Source organism: Merops nubicus, unplaced genomic scaffold (assembly GCF_000691845.1).
Source record: "Merops nubicus isolate BGI_N331 unplaced genomic scaffold, ASM69184v1 scaffold8212, whole genome shotgun sequence".
Lineage (NCBI taxonomy): Eukaryota > Metazoa > Chordata > Aves > Coraciiformes > Meropidae > Merops > Merops nubicus.
The window spans coordinates 107,871-129,690 of NW_008595637.1; the positions used below are offsets into that span (position 1 = coordinate 107,871).

Genomic DNA, 21,820 nt, shown 5'->3' on the forward strand with positions numbered 1-21,820 from the left:
TGCATTCAAAAAAAAAAAAAAAGAGGCAAAAGTCATTCTGGCCACTAGTCTCTACTACTTGACTTTAGCTGTGCTTCATAGAGGCTGACAGAATTTCAATTTAGAAAAGACCCTTTTCGATTTCCTGTAATACTTGACTGAATGAAAAGAGAATTTGCCTCACCTATAGCACATGTGGCAAAATCTTTTTATGTATGTATGTTCATGAGTATTTGTACTCTGCCCAGGCTGCATTCTCTGGCTACATTTTTTTTCTTAAAGGTAAATGAGCAAAGATACCAGAAGTCCATAACAACAACAACAAAAGGAAGTACATTGCTGTATGTCTCACTTGTATTGTCTGATTTGTTTGTATTAATCTTCATACAAAATCTGATTCAAAAAGCTGACTTTGGCGTTAGCTGTTTTGAAAGTACTGCTGGCAAAAAAATGCCATGTGTCATTAAAACCTTTTAATTGGGAATTTTGTGTGATTGTGGGTTTTGTACTTACAACACTAGCTTTTTCAGGCTGGACTGTTTGCTCCTGCCCCTGCTACCATGCCTAATAAAGTGGGGGTTCTGCCACAGTGGCCACCACTAAACAGATAAACATAGAAGGTTTTGTGCTGCCTGATAAAGAGCAGGAAAACAGAATCTTTTTCCTTGGCAATGAGCAAGCAGCTCTGCTGGTGCCTGTGCTCACTGACCAAACTGAAGTGGTTCAACCCCTTTCAGGAGTCCAGCCCCGGGGTCATGCCAGGTTCTCCGCAGTCGCCGCCGCCGGACACTGACTCCCTGGACAAACCCAAGCTGAAAGCCGGTGGCTCGGTGGAGAGCCTGAGGAGTTCCTTGAGCGGTCAGAGCTCCATGAGTAAGTTCAGCTGTAATTGCCTCGCTCCATTCCTGTGGCTTCAGGGAGCAGAGAAAGTTCTCCACAGTAAGCAGAATCGGAGAAAGTCAAAGCAGAAGCAGTGGTTGAGAAGTAGAAAGGCTGATGGATTAGTCATTAAGGGTTTACGAAGAACTGTAAGCTCTTTGGTGCAGAGACAGTCTTTCTGCTTTGTGTTTATACAGGGCCCTGAAAAAGTGAAATCCTGCTTTCTGGCTGGGTCTTCTGGGTCCTGCTGTTACAATCTAAATGATTGGAGTGAGAATTACAGTCCTTGGGCGGTAGTAAACTGGCAGATCTTCACGCTATACTTCTCTAGGCCATTCCTGACGGGCTTCACACCACCACTACAGAGAGACCTTGAGGTTCTCTCGTTAACTAGTTGGAGGACTATTATTTAAAGCCTCTGTGGCTAAGGTTGTCTCTACACAGAACAGTTTAAGTGGGACACAGATGGTGTGAACTCGCTTCACTATGAATTACTGACCAATAGAAACAAAAAAAAAAGACTGAAGAGGAAGCTCTATTTTTAAATAACTGAAAGTAACTCCTGAAAATCTTCTGGGTTTTGTTGTGTTTGTTTTGTTGGGTGGTTTTATTTTGTTTTTGGTTTTTTTTGTGTTGTTCTTTTGGTTGGTTGGTTTTTTTTTAATATCAGTACAAAATGTTGCCATAAAAACAAATCTCTGGACATGAGGGGAATGCTGGAACCCTCATGTAGGATTCAGAGCTTATTTTCCTCATACCACTGTGCTTTTTTTGTGGGCAGAACTTCCCAGAAAGGATGTCTTCTGTGATGTACCATAGATGAGACACTAGTTAAATGTTGAGGAGCTGAATTTGGGAAAACAGGAATGCAAAGAAGATTAACTAACTCTCCTATCACATGTCATATTAGAAATAGCAACATTTAAGAACTTTAAAGTTTGATTACTATGTTTTGTAGAAAGTAGACCCATTTTCTGTCTTGCCTCTGTTTTTGAACCGTCTTCACAAAGAGATTCTTTTTATGGACTGATACTTTGTCTCTCACACAGGCGGTCAGACAGTGAGCACAACAGATTCCTCAACTAGCAACAGGGAGAGCGTGAAATCAGAAGATGGTGATGATGAAGAGCCTCCTTACAGAGGACCTTTTTGTGGAAGAGCCAGAGTTCACACTGATTTTACTCCAAGTCCTTATGATACAGACTCTCTGAAGCTCAAGGTACCAGCTACATCTGGTTTTAAGGGGTCAGACATTTATTTTGGCAAAGCTCTTAATTAAGAGCTCTTTGCAAGAGCTATGAGTTTACAGTTGTTTTTTTTTTTAAGCCCTTTAACCTGTCTGATTTTGACACATTTAAGATTTGTTTGAGTTAGAGCAGTGTCATAGAACATAAGTAAGTATTAGTGTTTCTCCATATCCAGGGAAAGATACTTTCATCTTTAGTTTCTGGAAAAAGAAGAGAGTTCCACAAATTCATTTCCATTTTGCAAGGATTTTGTTGGAAAAATTGGAAAAATACTTTGTCTGCCAGAATGAACTAATCCATCACTGGAAAAAAAAATCAAAATTCTTGGAAGAAATGTGGGTACACCTGAACATAGTATCTCTGAAAGGCATTTCAGTCAGTGTAACTTGTTTTGAATTAATATTGAACTACTTTACTGACTGTGAATTGTCACCTTTGATTTTTCTGGCTATCAGCTTTTATTATTTTTGGTTGTACTGTATTCTGTTCAAACTATCTGACTTCTTACATTCATTACTTAAAATTCTGAGGGCAGCTAATTCCTATTACATCAGTAGTATGTCAGGTAATCTCTTTAAGGATACAAAACCAGTTATGCATCCATTTCTTTGTTACAGTCAGGAGCACATTAGGGAAAGCAACAGTGTTGCACGGTTCCTTCTGCATATGCCTCCTTTCCTCAGGAGATCTGTTCTGAGATTATGCCCATATACACTGAGCATGTTCTTATTTGCACTGATTTCAGACAGTTGCTTGGCTTCAGAGACATTTGTATGAAGCAACAGTGATGCACTGCTGGAGTGTAAGCAGCTTTGTGAATCTGGACAGTCAGAGTCCATTCAAGGTTCTTTTGTTGACTTGCTTTGTGGTCTTAGGCATGTCACTTAATTCCCTTTTCTTCCATTTGTAAAGCAAGTATAATCAGACATTTTCACAAGATCTCTGGTAAACCTTTTGAAAACTAAAGAGTGTGGTCCATTCTGCGTACCTGAAAATCTAAGAGCAAGTGGGTGTGTTTGCTTGAATATCCCTCAGAAAACATTTCTAAATGGCTTTCTTGCTTCTTCACTCTGCAGAAAGGTGACATCATCGATATAATCAGCAAACCCCCCATGGGCACTTGGATGGGCCTGTTGAACAACAAAGTTGGCACTTTCAAATTTATCTATGTGGATGTGTTAAACGAGGAGGAGGAGAAGCCGAAGCGGCCCACCAGGAGACGCCGGAAAAGCAGACCACCCCAGCCCAAGTCCGTTGAGGATCTCTTGGATCGCATCAACTTAAAGGTCCAAATTCCCTCTTTCTGTTTCCCCTTCAGTGTTCCTTGTGGGAAGGGAGACACACCTTTGGAGTTGTTGGTTTTGAAAGCTGCGCACCAAATTCATAGTCCTAAGGGTCACGACACCACTTAGCAGAATCAGGTCTTAGCTGCAGAGTGCAAGAAGTAGCTGGGTCCAGGCAGAGCTGCCTGTCAGGCTTGATGAAGTGCTGCAGGCTGCAAGTTGTGTGCACTCAGAGGCAGTAAATCATTGCATAGTATGGCTAACAGCTAACACACTTCAAAAGCAAGCACAAAGTGCAAAATAACAGTAGTTATCCTGTCTTTAAGGAGGAAGTTTTGCTTTTTATAACATTTCTATTCAGAAGACTTAGGGGTAAACTGGTGTGGCTGTGTTCACCCTTTGTACCGCTCCCTTCGTACAGAGTTGTGCCGCATTGTGCATGCAGGTAGCGTGATGCCCAGGCCAATTCATACAATACAGATACAAAAATAAGTGCAGCATTCTCATTCTGGCACAGCTACCTGCCTGAACTCTGAGCAATGCTTATTCAAGCTATCATCCTGTAATTTTGCTGTTGCACAGTAGTTTTCATTAGCTAAGCTACTGCTTTTTTTCTAATTTTGAAAATCTAGTATTTTACTGACAATGTAAGTCGAATAGATATGCATTTTTACAGCTGCTCATTTTGTTTTGTTTTTTTCTTGTTAATGCAGGAGCACATGCCCACTTTTCTGTTCAATGGATATGAAGATCTGGATACCTTTAAGCTTTTAGAAGAAGAAGATCTGGATGAACTGAACATCCGAGATCCTGAGCACAGAGCTGTTCTCCTCACAGCAGTGGAACTTCTACAGGAGTATGATAGTATGTGGCTTGTTTGAGGTTTTCAGTTTTACTAAAGCTCTGCCAAGAACCTTGTGAACTCCTTAAGGCAGAAAACTGGTTCCAGGATTTTGATTTTTTATCTTTTCCTAATCTAGTTATTTCCAGGGTAATCCTGCATAACAGCATGTAGATTTTTGAGGAGTGACTTAAGACTTGCATTTGTTCTGCCAGAATTCTTTTGTTCATGTAAGCCTTTTTATCCAGCTTATTCAAGTGTTGTCAATTGTACGACACATACCCTTCAGAATACTGATTTCAGGAATAAATCCTGAGATGACCTATTAAAAATAAGGAGCTGAGGTATGAGAGGAAACTTCTAGACTACAGGGAGGACATGAAGGTTATCATGTGTAAGAAAAAGTTCAAAGCTCAGAGGGCTGTGGAGAGTGGTAATGTGAATTAAACTTACCTTTAATTTACCTTCACATGCATATGATTGTTGGACTGTGAATTACAGGATTGTAAAGGTAGCTTCAGGTTGCACGCGTGACAGCACAGCAATTTTCAGAAAGAGAAAATGTGTCAGTCAAATGCAAAGAGTGAAAGACAGTGGCCCAACTATTTAAGGTGGTGCAGTGCCATTCTGCCCATTGGACAGATGATCTCAGGCAAGTGGCTGCAAAGATCAGGGAAAGCAGAGTAAGCCATGGCAGTCAGATGCAACGGTGTCTTTGCTAAACAGGAGGAGGCAGGGCTGTAGCATCCACGTAGTAGTCACGGCACAGGCGTGGTAGAGTAAAATCACTTGAAGGACAAGTGTAGCTTAAGACAGGAAATTAGATATGCTCAATACCTAAGGTTGTTGCAGCAACCTAAGACAATAATGAACAACCCCTTCATCCTGAATTGTCAGCAGAAGTTCAGTATCCCATGGAACAGAATCAGTGGAATGCATTGTGTGAGGGCTTTCTCAGCTGCTTCTGTGCAAAATTGTATGTTTTAGCTTAAACTGCCATAGCAGCAATTTAAACAGCTGCTTATTAAGTAGGCAATGCTTAATTCTTAGTATCTTTAGACAGTGCTATGTGACCTGAGCTTTCACTGACGTGTAGCTCATTCATTTCCCAAAGTGGCAGTCACACTTTCTCTGTCCTCCTCTACCTCCGGTAAAACCGCAGTTGTAGAATTAGATTCTTTTCACTTATATCAGGGTAGCTTTTCATCACCTAATATGAGCTTCTCTTCATTATATGCAGACTTTTTTAGAGCACTCACTTCCCCGAAGTAATAATTTTTTTTAGGGCACTTCAATTTTGGTTTGAAAACTTGAAGGACTATGTGATGTGGTGGTTGGAAAGTATCAATTCCAGCTCCAAGTCAGGGTGATGAGGAGAAAGAGAAGTGGGTACCAGACAGCTGGAACCTAGGATGGGCAACAGCACTTGGTTCCACCCCATAATTATCTTTCATCTGCTGAGAATATAAATTGGAATAGCCATTTCTGACATATTATGGCAGGGGAAGAAAACACAGCATAAACTGTATCCTTGCGTCATGCAGTCAGTTTTCTGTGTACTCAGCTCCAGATTTAGTTTCTTTACAAAATATTATTTCCGACCAAGCATTCTGGGTAAATTCCTGGAATCCAGCCTATGCAGCCTGGATGGATCACATTTGAGTGTTGGTTCTTTGCACAGGCCAAGGAAGGAAGGAAAGAAGGGAATTTTTCCCACTGGTCCCTCCCTTGTCCCTTCCCTCTTTGCTAGGGGACGGTACCTAACTTTGCCAGACCCCCGATCCTTTTGCTTGGTGCCTTCTGGAAAGTAGGTCAGAGTTAGGATTTTATTCTTGTTTACTTGATTTGGTTGGTTTTGGTGCTTTTTGCTTTTGTTTTGGGTGTTGAGGTTTTTTAAGTCTTACAAAGAACTTTGACACCATCATTTTAAATAAATTTCTGTGCTTATAAGTTGCAGAACTTGTCCCCAAGGCATCTGAAGTGCTTGTTTGGTCCATTCTGCTTTCATTATGCATCACACTGCTCCATGACACTCATACTGAGGCAGTTGCCTAATCCTTTGCCAAATGGGATGAATATTTCCAACACGTGTGATGGCTGTTCCTAATGCTCACGCTTTTCTAAAACAGTGATACGAAACAAGTAATACAACAGAGAAGATCATAGTATCATTTAGGTTGGAAAAGACCTTTAAGATCATCAAGTCCAACCATTAACTTGGCAGTGCCAAGTCCACCACTAAACTATGTCCCTAAGCACCAGTTCTATACCTCTTTTAAATACCTCCAGGGATGATGACTCCACCACTTCTCTGGGCAGCCTGTTCTAGTGCATGACAACCCTTTTGGTGAAGAAATATTCCCTAATACCCAATGTAAACCTCCCTTGGTGCACCTTGAGGCAATTTCCTCTTGTCCTATGGCTTGTTACTTGGAAGAAGATACTGACACCCACCACACTAGAACCCCCCCATCAGGTAGTTGCAGAGTGTGATAAGGTTTCCCCTGCGCCTCCTTTTCTCCAGACTAAACAACCCCAGTTCCCTCAGCTGCTCCTCATAAGACTTGTGCTCTAGACCCATCACCAGCTTCATTGCTCTTCTCTGGACATACAAGATAATGGTGTTGAAAATGGAAGGTTGAGAACTTCAGCCAGATTTTATTTTTATCTGTTTTTCATTGTATTCTTGCATCCTCTAGGTAACAGTGACCAGTCAGGATCTCAGGAGAAACTTCTCATTGAAGGCCAAGGCCTAACCGGATGCTCTCCTCGGGATTCTGGCTGCTATGAAAGCAGTGAAAACCTGGAGAATGGTAATGGTGACAGCAATGAACCTTGTAATCCCTGCAGCCTTTTTTCAGTAGATTGCTTTATATACTGTCTGCTCTTGTTCTTAGCTAACACAAGCTCTTCAGACATGACTTTCTCCTTTGCTCTGACTCTGCATCTTTCCCTCTTGGCTTGAGCCTTGGTTTTCATTGCTACTGTTTCTAATTTATTTATTTGCATTGATAGGAAACAGATCACATTTCACAAATCACCTTTCTTTTGTGATCCTAAGGGAGTAGACGACACTCTCACTGCCATTCCCTGCCTTCACCCTGTATCATATTCTCATGCAGCTGTGCTTCATGAGGCTTGTACTATTTACACTCCAATAGCCTGTGAAGGAACCACTGGCAATGGAAAAGTCTCTGAGCTCCACTGAATTTAGGAGAACTTCTTCTAAATCTATACAAAATCTGCTTAGAAAAAACATTCTCTGTTTTATGCCATATTTTTGTGCATGCTTAGGTTTGATGTTGTGTTCTTTTGTGATCAGAAGCCAACTGCAAAGATTTAGGACTTTTTAGTGTAAGAACACTAGCAAGGTAAATTAATTGAGAAGTTGGCGAGGAAATAAACTAGGAAAAAAAAATGCATATGATATCAATTCCTGTTCACCTTATCTTGCGTCAGTGAAAGGTGATGCACTGAAATGGATGATAACAGAAATCGCGCTTTCTGTTCTGAAGAAACCAGGTTGTTGTGCTGATTGAGCTTGCTTTACTTGAGGCATGGTATAAACTTGTCATTAGGGATGAAATATTAAAATAGGTTAAGTTGGTTTGAGTTTGGCATTATCACTGCAAGCATTTGAGCCATGGCGTGGCCTCAGACAGCCTGTGACATCCAGCACAAACAGGAAACCAAGGACAGAATAAATAGAGATACTGTACAACCTTTGTAGTGGCAGTTTTTCCAGTTCAAAATATGAGCTAAAGATCTTTCTGTCAGTATGTGCATTTTCTATCACTCTGCCACTCAGAAATAGCAATTTATTGAAGAAAATCACAATTTGCTTGAAAGCTGAATGTCTGACATTGCCAATGTACTAAATTCATGAAAGCAGAAAGAAATTTTTCTTCTTGAATATGAATCCCCATACAGTAGGCATGTTAGAATATAATCATACGTAAATATATGGCATATGTGACAATTTTATTTCCTTTTTATCTCTAAGTGCCATCAAAATAATAGCTGTAGCACTGATGTTAAATTGCTGCCTGTACATTTTCTTTATTTTAACAATATAATAAAATCCTTAGAAAGCGATTGTCATTGACTGTCTGCTTAGATACTTACATTTAAACTAACATTTTTATCTGAGTTTTGCAGAATGTGAAATACCACTGATTATTTTTATATTGCTTTTCCTGTATGGTTTGTTGCATTTCTGCATTGTTTTTGCTCACAAATGCATTTAGTGCTTGTTTTGAAAACCATTATGAAAAAAACATTTGGTATGGAATTCATTCAAAGATTTTGTCAAGGCTGGTTAATCTGAAATGTGCTCCACCTCTTTGCAAAGTTCATGGACCATGGTTGTTCATATGCATGTTGTTTTTAAAATACACTGGATTTTCATTTGTTAAAATAAGGATAATCATTTGTCTAGTATAAACATCATAATGTGCAGATCAGCAATAATAAACTACACATAAAGGGGAAATGCATTTGAAGAAGAAATTGGTCTGCAGATTTTTGGGGGAATGGTTTTATGTAATATTTTGATGACTAGTATATTGTCCTGTTTGGGGCTGATACTGGACATTTTGACATTAATTCAAGATTTCAGAGATGTTTTTACATTTTAGCTAGAAAATGGTTTGCTATGTACTATGGCAGTGGTACAGGTACATTTTTTATAGGTACTTCTCAGGGTCTCACTGCAGAAATATTTAGGTATTCTCATAGGTGTCCGCAATGTACTTAGAGCATTGCTGTGTTTTTATTCCAGTCTACAGAGATCAAGGAACGTGCAATTTGTGACCTATTCAGCATTAGACAGGAAGAAATGTAAGGGAAACCCTATCAGAAATCTAGTTCTCACAGGACTGGCCAAAAGCACATAGTTAGAAAACAGTATAGGAACAGAGCAAGCATATTTGATGCTTCCCGGGGTACTCTTGGGGAATGAATTATTTAAGGAGTTAAGAACTTGAAAAACTGGGTGCTGTTTTCTGGCATTCTTACATTTTCCTGAAACTGTTTCTCTTTATGAACATCCCTGGTCTTCCTTACCTTCATACTGAGCAGTGCCTCTGTATGGACCTCTGTCATACTCCTTCCTAGACCATCTCCTTGCTAATCTGAGAGGGCCTGTTAACTATTCCTTACAGGTTGCTCATGTCCCTGATCGTGCCTGGCCTCTTTGAACCTTTTCTTGTTGTGCTGTGTAGCTTTTTCAAGGAGCAAGGGGGTGTGAAGAGATCAGAATTACACATGCAATGGGCAGAGCTGAACAAACCGTGGCTTCATCAAGTGAGCTAAGGCTGTGCTCTGATTTGTTCAGAAACTGGAGCCCAGGTTTCCATGGTGCCAAGCAGTCATCCAAAGCACTTAAGCGTTCAGTGCTAATTAGCCAGAAAAGGAGGCAACAGAACAGGTGACCACATTGCCTAATGTAATGTGCATCTCTATGAATTTGTAATCAGTAAAAAAAAGCAATGAGGCTAGGATTCTCTACCGTGCCATCATCTTTGTTGTGTCAACAGAGCTGTTTGAAATGCTTGCAAAGTATAGGCGCAGAAAGCAATGCCAAAATGAAGTTAATAAAGTCTGGGGTCTGGTCAGGCCACTGGATGCATTTTGTGTCTGGTTTTGAATGCTTAAATTTCTGAGGCAATCCTCCATACAGAAAAAAGTACTAAGAAAAATACTGAAAATTTGTTTCTGTAACTCTAGTACTTCTGGAAATGTTCTCCAAGATAATCTTTTTCTGAGACAGATGGTGACAGAGAGTTGAAAAGTTCCTTCTTGGTGTTCTAATAATAAGAATTATCGTGGGAAGTGGATGGTGCTTTGTCTAATGAAAACTGCACCATAACACCAAACAAAAGAGTTGAAATACAGCTGTAGCTTGAACTGAACCTGGAAACAATATGAGCTTTCCATTTGTTTTGCATAAGGAACACCTTTGCTATCTTGGTTTTCACCAAGACACATGCATCTTTCTGCACACATGTAAATCGGAGATGCTACTGTGATTGACAACACTATGAAAGGCATTAGGCAGCTCAACTGTACCAGGCAATCATAAGAATGAATTATTGTCAAATATGCTAATGTTAAAAATGTGTTTTAAACTTTACTAGCTATAGACTTTAACCTTGTAGTTTTTCCTTTTTTTTTTTTTCTTCTGAGAAAGGGAGGGAATGTTGGAGTTGTGGACATTGTTTATGTAGCTCTCCACTTTATGGAAACAACTTTTAAACATTTAAAAGTCTGTTTTCAGGAAATATGACCTTTCTTTTTTGCTGTCTGAGAAGCATAATGAAGTTAGACCCGGCAGTCAGGAAGAGGGAAGGAATAGCTAGAAAAAGAGAAAACACAGCTGGCCTTCTGATACTGCTCTTGATGTAAATCTGTGTAAGAGAAATTACATTCTGAAATGCTGTCCTTTGTACCAACAGTAGCATTGAGCCCAGCACTTCTGTTAAACCATTTTGAAGCAAAGAGCTTAAAAATCTCATGTTCAGTTATATATTTTACAGACAAAATGTTTTGAACTTCCTCCCGTTCTCTCCACATTTGTATTTTTATGTAAAACAGGGCTGGAAATGAACTAAAGATTTCATTTTACTTTCAAAAATTTTTTTTCATTTTTCTTGGTTTTTGCTTCTTCCATTTCCTACTCCCTATTTCATGGGTTTTTCTTCCGTTCGTGACTGGCTTTGCACAGACATATCCCATTTCTAAAAAAATTGCATGTTGTTTGCTAGATACCCTTCTGGCATCAGTAAGAGCTCATATTGCACCGTATTTCTCAGAACTTTGAGTTCATTGTTGAGGTTCCTGTGCTTTCCCAAAGCCAGTATAACCTCCAATCAATAATTCAGATTGAAAAGAAAGGTACATGGATTTTGTTATGGGAGCTGTGACACCAAACCTCAGACAATATGGTGAATTACTGCACAGGTTTGACATGTACTAGGAAATATGAATAATGAAAAGAGAACACTCCTTTCCTTATCCATTACATATTGCCATTAGTGCCTAAAGGCACTAAAAAATGAATGCAACATTTCTTACATGTGTCCTTTTAATGTGAGTATAAGTTATTTTCGGAAGGCCTAACCCCATGTAAAGGTGCCAGCAGAGAAGTCTTTCTGTCACTTCTCTGAGCTACCTGATCTCAAAGTAGTAACAAGGCAACCAACCTAATGTGTGACGTGTCTTTATTAGCATTTTGGGGAAATGATAATATTTAGCTTGAGCTGAGCTGTGAACTCTACAGCCTCCGAGAAAGGAGTTTTTGGATGCTTGCATTCATCCTTGTAGGCACATCTTGATTTTAGATTGAGTAACCTTGCTGGCATGCCAGTAAATGCAGCCAACTGTTTTTTGAGGGGAATGTTCTCCCAGTTTTTCTTTAAATGTAGTCTCCATTTTATTTGCTCATTTTCTGGATACTTTGTTTCTTAAACTCCTTGAGCAGAGAAAGAGGCAAGAAAAAGGGGGAAAGCAGGCTATTTCTCTTTTAGGTTAAACAGGTTCTTTCATTCATATTCAAAGCAAGCAGTGTGTATCATTCAAAAGCTAAGTAAACACTGAGCTTCTTGCAGGATAACGCTCTGAAGGCAAGCTGTATGAGAAGAAAGCATCTATTGCTTAAAAGTACACCAGATTAATTTAGTTTCAATCAAGTTATCAAAACTTCTCAGATATCTAAAAGTAAGCAGTCCTTTAGTTAGCAGCTATAGATTGCTTATTATTACAGACTTTTGATAACATTTAGCCAAATTTGTTGGGTTAGGTTTTTTGGTGGTTTGGGTTTTTTCCCATTGAAATAAAAACACAAACCAAACCTTGATCTTTATCTGTCCATCCTGATTTTAGAAAGCTGATTGTACATGGGGGAAAGTATCCCTGTCACCCTGAAAACAATAACTGTTCAGGATATGCTGTCATTCAGAGAGGTCATCTGCTCTGAGATAATTTTGATTCTGTCTTGTTAAAATTTAAAAAATCAATGCAATTACCTGAGAAATGACCTTGTATTTCACACAAATGAACACTGTAATGAACTCAGTCCCTTTGATCAGAATTTTTCTGAAGCAGATTTGATGGACTTCACAGTTTAAAATCAGTGGAACATATCTCATAAAAATATAACATAAAGCTTACAAAGAACACATGGTTCATATTGATTCATGTCATCTCATCTTAAGTGTTTATAATAAAACACCGTATCTCTAAGAACTTCCACTTCAATAAAACACTATGACATGAGCATAACACGAAGATTAGTCACACTTGAAACTCCCTTCTCCATCTTGTAGTGTAAGTAGACATTTTTCCATAAAACTCTGCTGTCCCTAAAAGTAACTTTAAAAAGGGACTGGTGCAAAACCAGTCTTCCAACACTACTTTTCTGTCTGGTTGGACATTGCAAATAGTTTGCTGCTCATTTAAAAGATGAAAAGACACAATGGGCAGACTTTGTGACTAAAATTAATAAATAGAATCTTTTTGTTAAAGCTTTCCTTAACAATCTAGTAAACTTCATTAAAAGGTGAACATAATTATCGATATCCTAAAGAAATTAGGAAAGTTGAAAAGAAATGGTAGATCTTTTGAGTTATTTCTGTGTGGAGTCAAGCAAATTTGTATAATGAGTATAACTGTTGTAACTGTAGGATATTTCTATGCTGAAAAAGTTTTATGTGAGCTAAACCTCAAATCTCTGCAAACGGGGGATAAGAAAGGTTTAGTATTTTAAATCTGGTTTTCTTACATGGTCACATTTACTTGTTCTTCATTAATAAACCTGAAGCTTACAAATTCGTATGCTTAAAATGGCACTGAGGTCTTGTACATTTAGAGTTGACAAAAAGAGAATAATTTTGTTTCAAAGGGATTTAGAATTGATCCATTGTTTACACTGCAGAATTATTTATTTATTTTTTTCAATGATGCATTGTGATTTATTTGCTTCTAGGTAAAACTCGAAGGACCTGTCTTCTGGCCTCAAAATCAACAAGTGAGCACAGCTTTAAGGACTTCAGCAGAAACCAGCTATCAAATTATCCTACGCTTCCACTGACCAAGTCAATAGAAACTCTACAGCAAGGGGATAGGGAGAGACGGTTGAGTTGTGCCCATCATGCCCTGAAGAGCTCTGTCAAACCTCCAGCTGTTACAGGTCTGAAGAAGAACCGAAGAAGTTTACCGGTTGCCGTCTGTCGGAGCTATGAAACTCTGGATGGCCTCCAGGAGGTAGATGCATGGCCAAGATCTCACTCTCTGGATGATCTCCAGGGAGAATCCAATAGTAACCTACAGGACGCTAGCAAGGAAGTAAGTTCTTCTCCTCAGGATTCACTGGTTATAGCAAAACAGGCAACTGGCTCTGCCCGGCCGCCTCAGTCTCACGGAGGCAGCTGTATGGTAGATGACTTGGTGGCTAAGCAGGGTAAAGGAGCTGCTAGTTCTCAGAAGGGAAGATCTAAGGAATTGGACTGCTCTGTAAAGGAGACTGCAGGTGGGAAACCTGCTCTCTTCCCCCTGAAAAACTGTGAAGCTCAGCCTGCCTTAGTGATGCATCTTGCAACGAGGACACCTCTGGAAATACAAAGTAAAGGCTTTCATGACCTCACACGGGCTGATTATGCTTCAGTCCTCAAAGGAGGTTTAGAAGCTGAGCAAAAAGGCACAAATGAGGCAAGAATGCAAGCAAAAAATCCTTCCCAGCCACCACCTGTCCCTGCCAAAAAATGCCGAGAACGCCTTTCTAATGGATTATATCATCCTTCCATGACCACAAGTGGGAACCACTCAAGTCTAGAAGCACCATGTTTGCCAGTAAAAAAGACCAGCTCATCAACTTCCATGGTTTGTCACGAAGTACCTGTCCATAGGGCATCTTCTGAACAGGAGCCCAGTGGCCCTCCTAGCCCACTGCCACCCTGGATCTCAGAGCTCCCAGAAACTGCTAGTGTTCAGCAGCATGTGATAAAGCTAGGTCCAGCTTCAGTGAGGAAAGTCTCTTGCAGCAGGGGAATGGACCTGGAAATGGTAATAGAAAACAAGTTGCAGTCTGAAGACATTGATCTTACTGAAGAACCATACTCTGACAAGGTAAGTGGAGGACATCGCTTCAATATTTTTGTTCTACAGGCGTTCCAAGGGATAGTTTTTTATTTACTGTATCTGTTGTATTTTTGTGAGTAACCAGCCTAGATAAACCATAAATCACTGAGATATGAGATGTTCTACAGCTCTCTTTGTCTTTGCTGTCAGGCCTTATGCCTAAAGTAACTCTTGCGTTGTGGGGACACTGAAAAATCCCAGGCTTATTCTGAACCTTCTTTTTTTTAGGGTACTAGTACTTTGGTGGCAATGGGTATGGAAATGTCTATTTTCTCTGCTAGTGTGGGAAAGTTGAAAAAGGAAATCATGATTACATTTTATGCTTCCAAGAAAGTCTGAATTGATAGCATAGTGATTACAACACCTTTTTGGGAAGGAAGGAGTCCCAAGGTCCATTGTTGCTTTAGGGACTGCAGGAGAGCACCTTCTTGCTCCCATCCTGCACTTCACTTTGCACTGATTCGTGTGTATTGATACACTTCTTTCCTCTATCCTCTCTCCTTTGTGTCTGGGTGGGAACGTTCAGCATGGTCGCTGTGGCCTTCCTGAGGCTTTGGTACAGAGGTACTCTGAAGACCTAGACCAGCCTGAAAAGGATGTTGCCACAAACATGGACCAAATCCGGGTAAAGCAGCTGAGGAAGCAGCATCGCATGGCAGTGAGTATTTCCATAAACCAAATATTCCTATTTACGAGTAGACTTTTAAAAAGGACTGACTACTGGTAAAAAGAAGATACCTGTGAAGTCCTGGTACAACAAAAGTGGTCCCTATGTTCACCCATCAGGTACAACATAGGTAGGGCTACTACAGGGGCAGGAGGTATCTCCCTAACCCAAAAGAGGACAGTTAGTAGTTGAAAGGAGAGCTGATAGCCCTCTCTTGCCTAAATAATAGTCTTGAAAGTCTAAGCAGACTGCAAGCAGTGGTAACAGAGACTTGTTCACTAAGAGTGGTATGTATTAAACACTTCTGTATTGAAATCTGAAGGGGTTTACACTCCTTTTTTGTTTCTTAAAGTAATACTGTAGTCCACTCCTTCTTGGCAAAAGCAGGAGGGGAAACAGTCAAAAGTTTTTATGGCTTCTCATAAGAGAACTTGGTCTGTCTGAGGAGGTGATAGGCAAAATTTGTATTCTCTTGTCTTACTGAGAAGTTAAGTGAATCACCCTGAAATGTCTTGTTGGTTGGTATTTTTAACTGATCTCAAACTAATGCAAAATGACATGACAGTCGCTCAGGCAGCTGGATACTGCCCACTGTGTCTGCAAGTGCCAAAACTGTTGCTGTTGCTCCGGTGCCAAGTGATCTCAGCCTTTCAACCCACACCACTCTCATGTGGGCAAATGTTACATGAAGAGAAGTTTAGACATCTGTTCTGAAATTCTGGCAGTTTGGAAGAAAAACCAAAAGACAACTTGCTGTAAAACAAGCAGTTATGTTTAATGTTAAGGGTTCTTTTCTGTTTGTTTGTTTTGTTTTTTTTTTTCTTTTACTGTCCAGATTCCAAGTGGAGGGCTTACTGAGATTTGCCGAAAACCTGTATCCCCAGGACTCATCACTTCTGTATCTGACTGGCTGATTTCCATTGGCCTACCTATGTATTCCAGCCTGCTGACAGAAGCAGGATTCAACACACTGAGCAAAGTGCCTTCTCTGTCACAAACTTGCCTTCAAGAAGCTGGCATCACAGAGGAAAGGCACATAAGCAAGCTCCTGGCAGCAGCAAGACTCTTCAAACCTCTTGATCCAGAGGCCATTTAACCTGCTCCGTAGCGTGGCATTGCCTGGTCAAGAATCCACTGCTTCTTCCTGCACCAATATCGCTCTAATTACTTCACATAGCTAAAGGGATCAAGGAAGTGGCTCCCAAGGACAGGCAGATATCTTCTTCAAAGGATATGAAATGTTTCTATTGCTGTCTTTGTCAACTGAAGGAAAAGAGAAGCAACCACCAGATAACACAGACGTGGTACTTCCCTTCCCCCTCGCTCTCCTGTGAAGTATTCTTTATAAAGTGCACAGGGTTGGCCTGAGAATCAGACAACTTCACAGAGTTAGGGAGCCCTTGCACATTTTCCTCAAGTTTGTGAAAGTAATACTCAGGCCCCATTTCTGTGGAGAGCTCCTTAGGGTCAGGGTCTTCTGTACATCTAAGTTCTAAGTACCTGGAGTCAGTCCTAAAGACCAGGTACGTGCTGAGGTGCAAATGGCAGTAGAAGCTGTTTGGCAAATGCCTTTTGTTTATTTTAGCAGTCTAGAGCTGAACACAACACCCCCCAGTCATCTTTGCTGTTGCTTGGTATAGGTCCCAATATGCCACAAAGCCTTTAGCTAGGCCAAAGTTAATGGACTGGAATTAGTTTTCAGTATGGTCCACCTCTGTCACTCCAATGCAACTAACCCATGGAGAGTCAGAAAGCTTCTTTTTAATTTGTACAGAGCTGAGGTAATTTTTATAACTGCTTTCTAGCAATCAGCTTTTTATTTGCCTTAAAATAAGCTTTTAAGCAGTTACCTAGTGTTCACTTACCTGTATTCGAGTTTTCCAAGCCTTGTTTCAATCTGTCACCCTTAAGCTGCACTTAGGGTGGTTTCCAGCTGAAGTAGCTTCTATAAAATGCCTCATCATAACACCTTCTGCATTGCAGAGATGCTTTTACAAATGGAGGGTTATGCTAGGTTTCAGTTGTCAGGCTAACTTCTTGTCCACTACAGTCTGCATTTACTGTTGTTACTAAACTGTTCCAAGATATACCGCCTTGTATATATGTAACTGCTTTTCATTTTAATCATGTTCTGTGTACTGTGTTATTTTGTCAATCATTATGCTGCAGCTCTGACTTGGTATCCTGACCATATCGATTCCAAACGGTGGGTTCTGCAAATGAAAATTCACTTGTGGGAGATAAAATGTGTTGAAAAAGCAAGTTGTGTCCCATAGAAATCACCAGATCCAGTAATTCCATTGCATGGGGGAAAAAAAATCCTACATAGTCTAACGAATTACACTGTGATTTTACAACAGTTGATATTCCTCATGACTGTGCTAATGTTACCTCTCAGTGGAAAAGAGCATTGTTCTGGCATATGTGGTGAACCATTTTTCCATAATAATATTTTTCTGCCTAAATCCACATAAAATGTTCCATTCACATACGTTGGTAATGACAGATTTTATTTTTCTATATGGGTATACATTTTATATACCAAATACAGGTTATCACGAATAGCACATAACTAGCTTTTTCTTTGGGGGGATCTATATATGATGTGTCCTTCAGCTTCTTGTAGCACAAATATTCCATGAAGACAGAGCAAGCTTACTCCGGTAGGTAAAGAGAGGTGGTGTGGAGAGCTGGGCACAGGCCAGGGTGTGTGGCTGCATCCAGTGTCAGTTCTGACATCAGCTTACTGTATAAAACCAGACAAGGCACTTCACTATTCGATGCCTCAGTTATTCCAGCCCCATACTGAGCTTATGATACTTTTCCTCATAAAATGCTCTCAGACTCATGAAAGAAAAATTGTGGTTACTCCATGATTCCTTACTGCATATGGTCCTTTCATGATCATGTTTTAAATCAGATGAGCTATGCACTTAACTACAGATGATAATTTGGCTCCTGGTAGAATTGGTACGTGTTAGGTTTACTTTCCTCATTCCATATTTCACCACTTGGCTACTGCACGCCATCATGTGAAAGCAACTAATTCACTTATGTAACTTGAAATGGTTCTCCAGCAAAGCTGCTCCAGATCTGTTTCTGGAACGTTCTCCTTGGTGCATGGATAGTCAGCATGTTCTAATATGATAACATCAGGAAACTGGCACACAGGTGTTTTGCACAGCTGTTGAAATTCTAAAAAAAAAAGAAAGAAAATGTGAGAAAAAATGTCTTTTTAATAATGATGATATATCTGTTGTTCCTCTCTGAGGCTTTAAACAGCAACTGTCGGGAAGCAGGAGATGGAAGGAGTATTGAGACTTCCTGGGATTGCTGGCAGGGGCCAGAATGAGTAGAAATAAGTAGACAGCAGCTATAATGGAGCAAGGGAGAAGTCCAAGCTGGCTATATGCAATAAAAAAGGAACAAATTCCTCATTTTGCAAGGAAGGCAAGTCTCTTGATAAAGCTATCCTGTATTAATTACTTTCCCTTCTCTTAATTACATAAGGAGAATTATGGGAATAAGCTGACCATGTATGCCAAATACTCTTTGTAAATCCATGACTTAAAAAAGATTATGTAGCCCAGGGAAACCAAATCACAGCCATCAGGACTAGAGTGAGCAGTCTGAGATTTGAGAGTTTTAATAGTTGCTTTGTTTTTATTTTTAAGACTGTGCTCTGTGGTCTTACTTGAATCACAATTTTAGTTTATATTTTAATCTAAAAATGCCTTAAGCTTCTCGGTGTTTGAGCGTGCCTGCTGTGGTTTCAGTTGACGTGTGGTGTTCCCCGAGCAGGTGAAGCAGTGGGTTATGAGAGCCATAACCTCCTAACATTTTCTTGCAGCCGTTCAGTGCTCTAAGCAAAAAGTTTGCTCATTGACTCCTGGGAAGCATGAAAGAAACCTGCTGCTGGAATCCCAGTCTGCTCAGGCTAACAACATTAAGTATCTGCCCATTGTACCTCAACAGCTATTTAACAATAGAATCAGCAAGCCTAAAATATTACCAAATGCAATCACAACCTAGGCTTTGATGGATACCCCTCTGTTCCTACCCAGGTGGCAACAACACTCCTAGTTCCCTGTGCTCTCTGGTGGGCCTAGGTTTGAATGCATGCTGGGAGCGTGATCAGAAGCATTAAACGTTGCATTATTCAAATAGGTTGTCATCTCTAAGAGCAGCAATAGTGGTCGATTCACCAAGTCACAGCTGTGCAGTTGTACTGTATTATTTTTAGAATAAATAATACTTTTGGTCCAAGATACTTCTATCTTTAATTGACACCCTCTGGGGAATCAAAACTGTCAAGCGAGTTATGTAACAACTAACAAAGTTGCACTTTCTGTATATGAAATCAATATTTAAATAACTTATTTTTCTCCATTTGCTGTTCTTAAATGATGTAAGTAGCTGTAATATACCAGTACTCAATATGTCCTGCAGTTTGCTTCAACCCAAGAAAGCTGTGTATTGTAAAGAAAAAAAAAAGAAAAAACAAAATATGAATGTGTAAAGATTATTGTGCTGTTTCATTTAGCAAAAACAATGGTTGACAAAAGGGTTTTCCTGTGTATCAAAACTTGTCTATAATTATATGTCATCCTGTTCATAGATAAAAAGTAAATAAATTTCCTTGATCTCTCTCTTTTTTTGGTCGTTTTTAATTTAACTAACAGATCTTCCATTTATTGGTCTGGTAGCAGTCTCCAGCTATTTAATTTCTTTGCTTATGTCCTGGGCCCTTTCTCTCCAGCTTACCAAGCCTGTAGTTCCTCACCTTGCAAGCACTCTCAATACATGTACAGCAGGAGAAAAGGGTTTAAAAAAAAAAAAAAAAATATTACAAGCTCTGATAATCCAGGAGTAGAAGCAGCCCTCAAAATGTGAATGCACGGGATGTGTATCATCACTGTCCAAACTTTGCCTCTTGTATCCAATGAATGTCTAGCTGCTGAGCTCAGGGAGGTGTGTGTGAGAGGTCTCCTCTTGGGAGTTTTTCCACTTTGCAATCAAATAATTAAAAACTTGTGGAATGAGAGGAAGAGGATGCAAGTATAATGCTCTGGAGTTGTAGTTAAAGCTCTTGCCTACAAGAAGGGATTTCAAACCTGTTTTTCAAATGCTGCTCTGCTTTCTTGGGCTGGCAAGGTGCCTCATTCTGGAGAGAAGGGCAGCTGTGACTCCTTGGCAGCCGGGCAATCTCTGCAGTTGTAAGAAGATACCAATACCAGGGGATAAGGACAAAGGAGCCTTCGGACACAACTTTTGGCATTTCTAGCTCACTTGAGGACTTCTCGCTTAGTGTGTTGCATTTGTTGGTCTAGTTAAATTTGCTGTGTGCTTAATGGGTATGCTTAGCTACCTGACAGAGTGCTGGCAAATCCACGTGGTGACTGCACCACAGCTAGAGTTAATCCTTTGTGCATTTAGCCCTAAGTAACAAGGGTGGACTGAGCCTGCGTTAGCTGTTGTTCACCAGAAGCTTAACTCTGGAAATGACATAAAAAGAAAACAAACAAACAAAAAAATCTGTCATTTGGGTTGTATCCAGACAGCTGACTCTTCAGTTCCCCTCAGGCGACGCTCTCATCAGAACTGTACAACGTGGCAAACAGTTCATGGGAATGAAGTAGTGTGTCAGATGTGAACTTTTAATTTTTCTCCTCTGTTAACTTCTCGGTGGAGCTGGGCCCGGGCCGGGGCTGTGCTGTGCACCAGAGGGCACTGCTCTGCTGGCCGGAGGAGAGCCAGCAGCCCGCCTCTGGGACTGCAGCTGCCTCCACCGCAGCCCGTTTCCAAGAGTCTCTCAAGTAACAAAACAGAAATAAAAAACAAAACAAACACTGCACAACATGAAAAGCCGGAGCGCTTGCCATTTCTGCAGCTGGAAGGAGTGTTGCTTCCCTTCCAAGGCTGCTGTGGTCCAGGACTGCCCTGGGAGCAGCTGAAACACAAAGCCCCTGTCTATTGCTCTCGGCGTTTTGTGAGTGTTTGATCCAAATGTTTGCTAACCACCCTAGCCGCTGCCAAAACCAAACGCCGCCGCCCCCCCGACGCATACATACCTATCCTTATTGCAGAAGTGCTCCCTCCACAATAAAGCGTTAGCACAGAAAAAAAGAAACGTGATAAAATTCTTGCTACTATTACTTTTAAAAAGAAACTCTATGCCTGAGCAGAAGAATCACATGGAGACTTAAAAGCTATGAATGTAATGTTACATATACCACCAGAGCTACCTCATGAGACCACTAAAAGGTTAATCATTTAACATTCAGGATGTAACAGAAAGCAAAAGTCTTACTAGCTCTTAAGTTTGCCCTCTTGCAGGAGCTGCAAACTTTCATTGCATGAATGGACATAATTATTTTTTTCCTTCAATTCTACAACACAATTAGTTTACAAAGCACTTATGCCTGCATGACTGTGCCTACAGATGTTAAGTGTACTGATGATATTCAAGCCCTGGCCCTGAAGCTCCAACATTATGATTCTGTCATTTCCAGTGGTTTTGGGCCTGCCTCTATACAGCAGAAGAATTTTTATATACATAAACAAACTTTAAATATTCTACAACAACAACAACAAAACAACAAAACAAAACAAAACAAACAAACAAAAAAACTCTTTAAAAACTGCCCAGGCCATTTATGGAATTAGTGTGCTTCCAAAAGGAGTCAGACTAGAACAAAGCCATAGGTCTTACTTCAAGGGAACCTTGTTGCTTAGGCTGCTGTGGTTGGAGTTCAAAAAAACTCTAGGTGCATAAGGTAAAAGAGAAAGA

General features: G+C 40.2%; 1 protein-coding gene across 1 annotated transcript in view; it reads left to right on the forward strand.

The window, feature by feature from the left end:
* The window catches only part of SASH1 (SAM and SH3 domain containing 1), a 98,696-nt gene extending 82,570 nt beyond the window's left edge, over positions 1-16,126 (forward strand). The window contains exons 12-19 of the mRNA XM_008936129.1: positions 717-852; positions 1,908-2,077; positions 3,182-3,391; positions 4,102-4,252; positions 6,929-7,042; positions 13,213-14,351; positions 14,890-15,021; positions 15,866-16,126. Of these exons, the coding sequence (XP_008934377.1) occupies positions 717-852; positions 1,908-2,077; positions 3,182-3,391; positions 4,102-4,252; positions 6,929-7,042; positions 13,213-14,351; positions 14,890-15,021; positions 15,866-16,126 (2,313 nt within the window). The remainder of the gene's footprint in view (positions 1-716; positions 853-1,907; positions 2,078-3,181; positions 3,392-4,101; positions 4,253-6,928; positions 7,043-13,212; positions 14,352-14,889; positions 15,022-15,865) is intronic.
* The last annotated feature ends 5,694 nt before the right edge of the window (positions 16,127-21,820 follow it).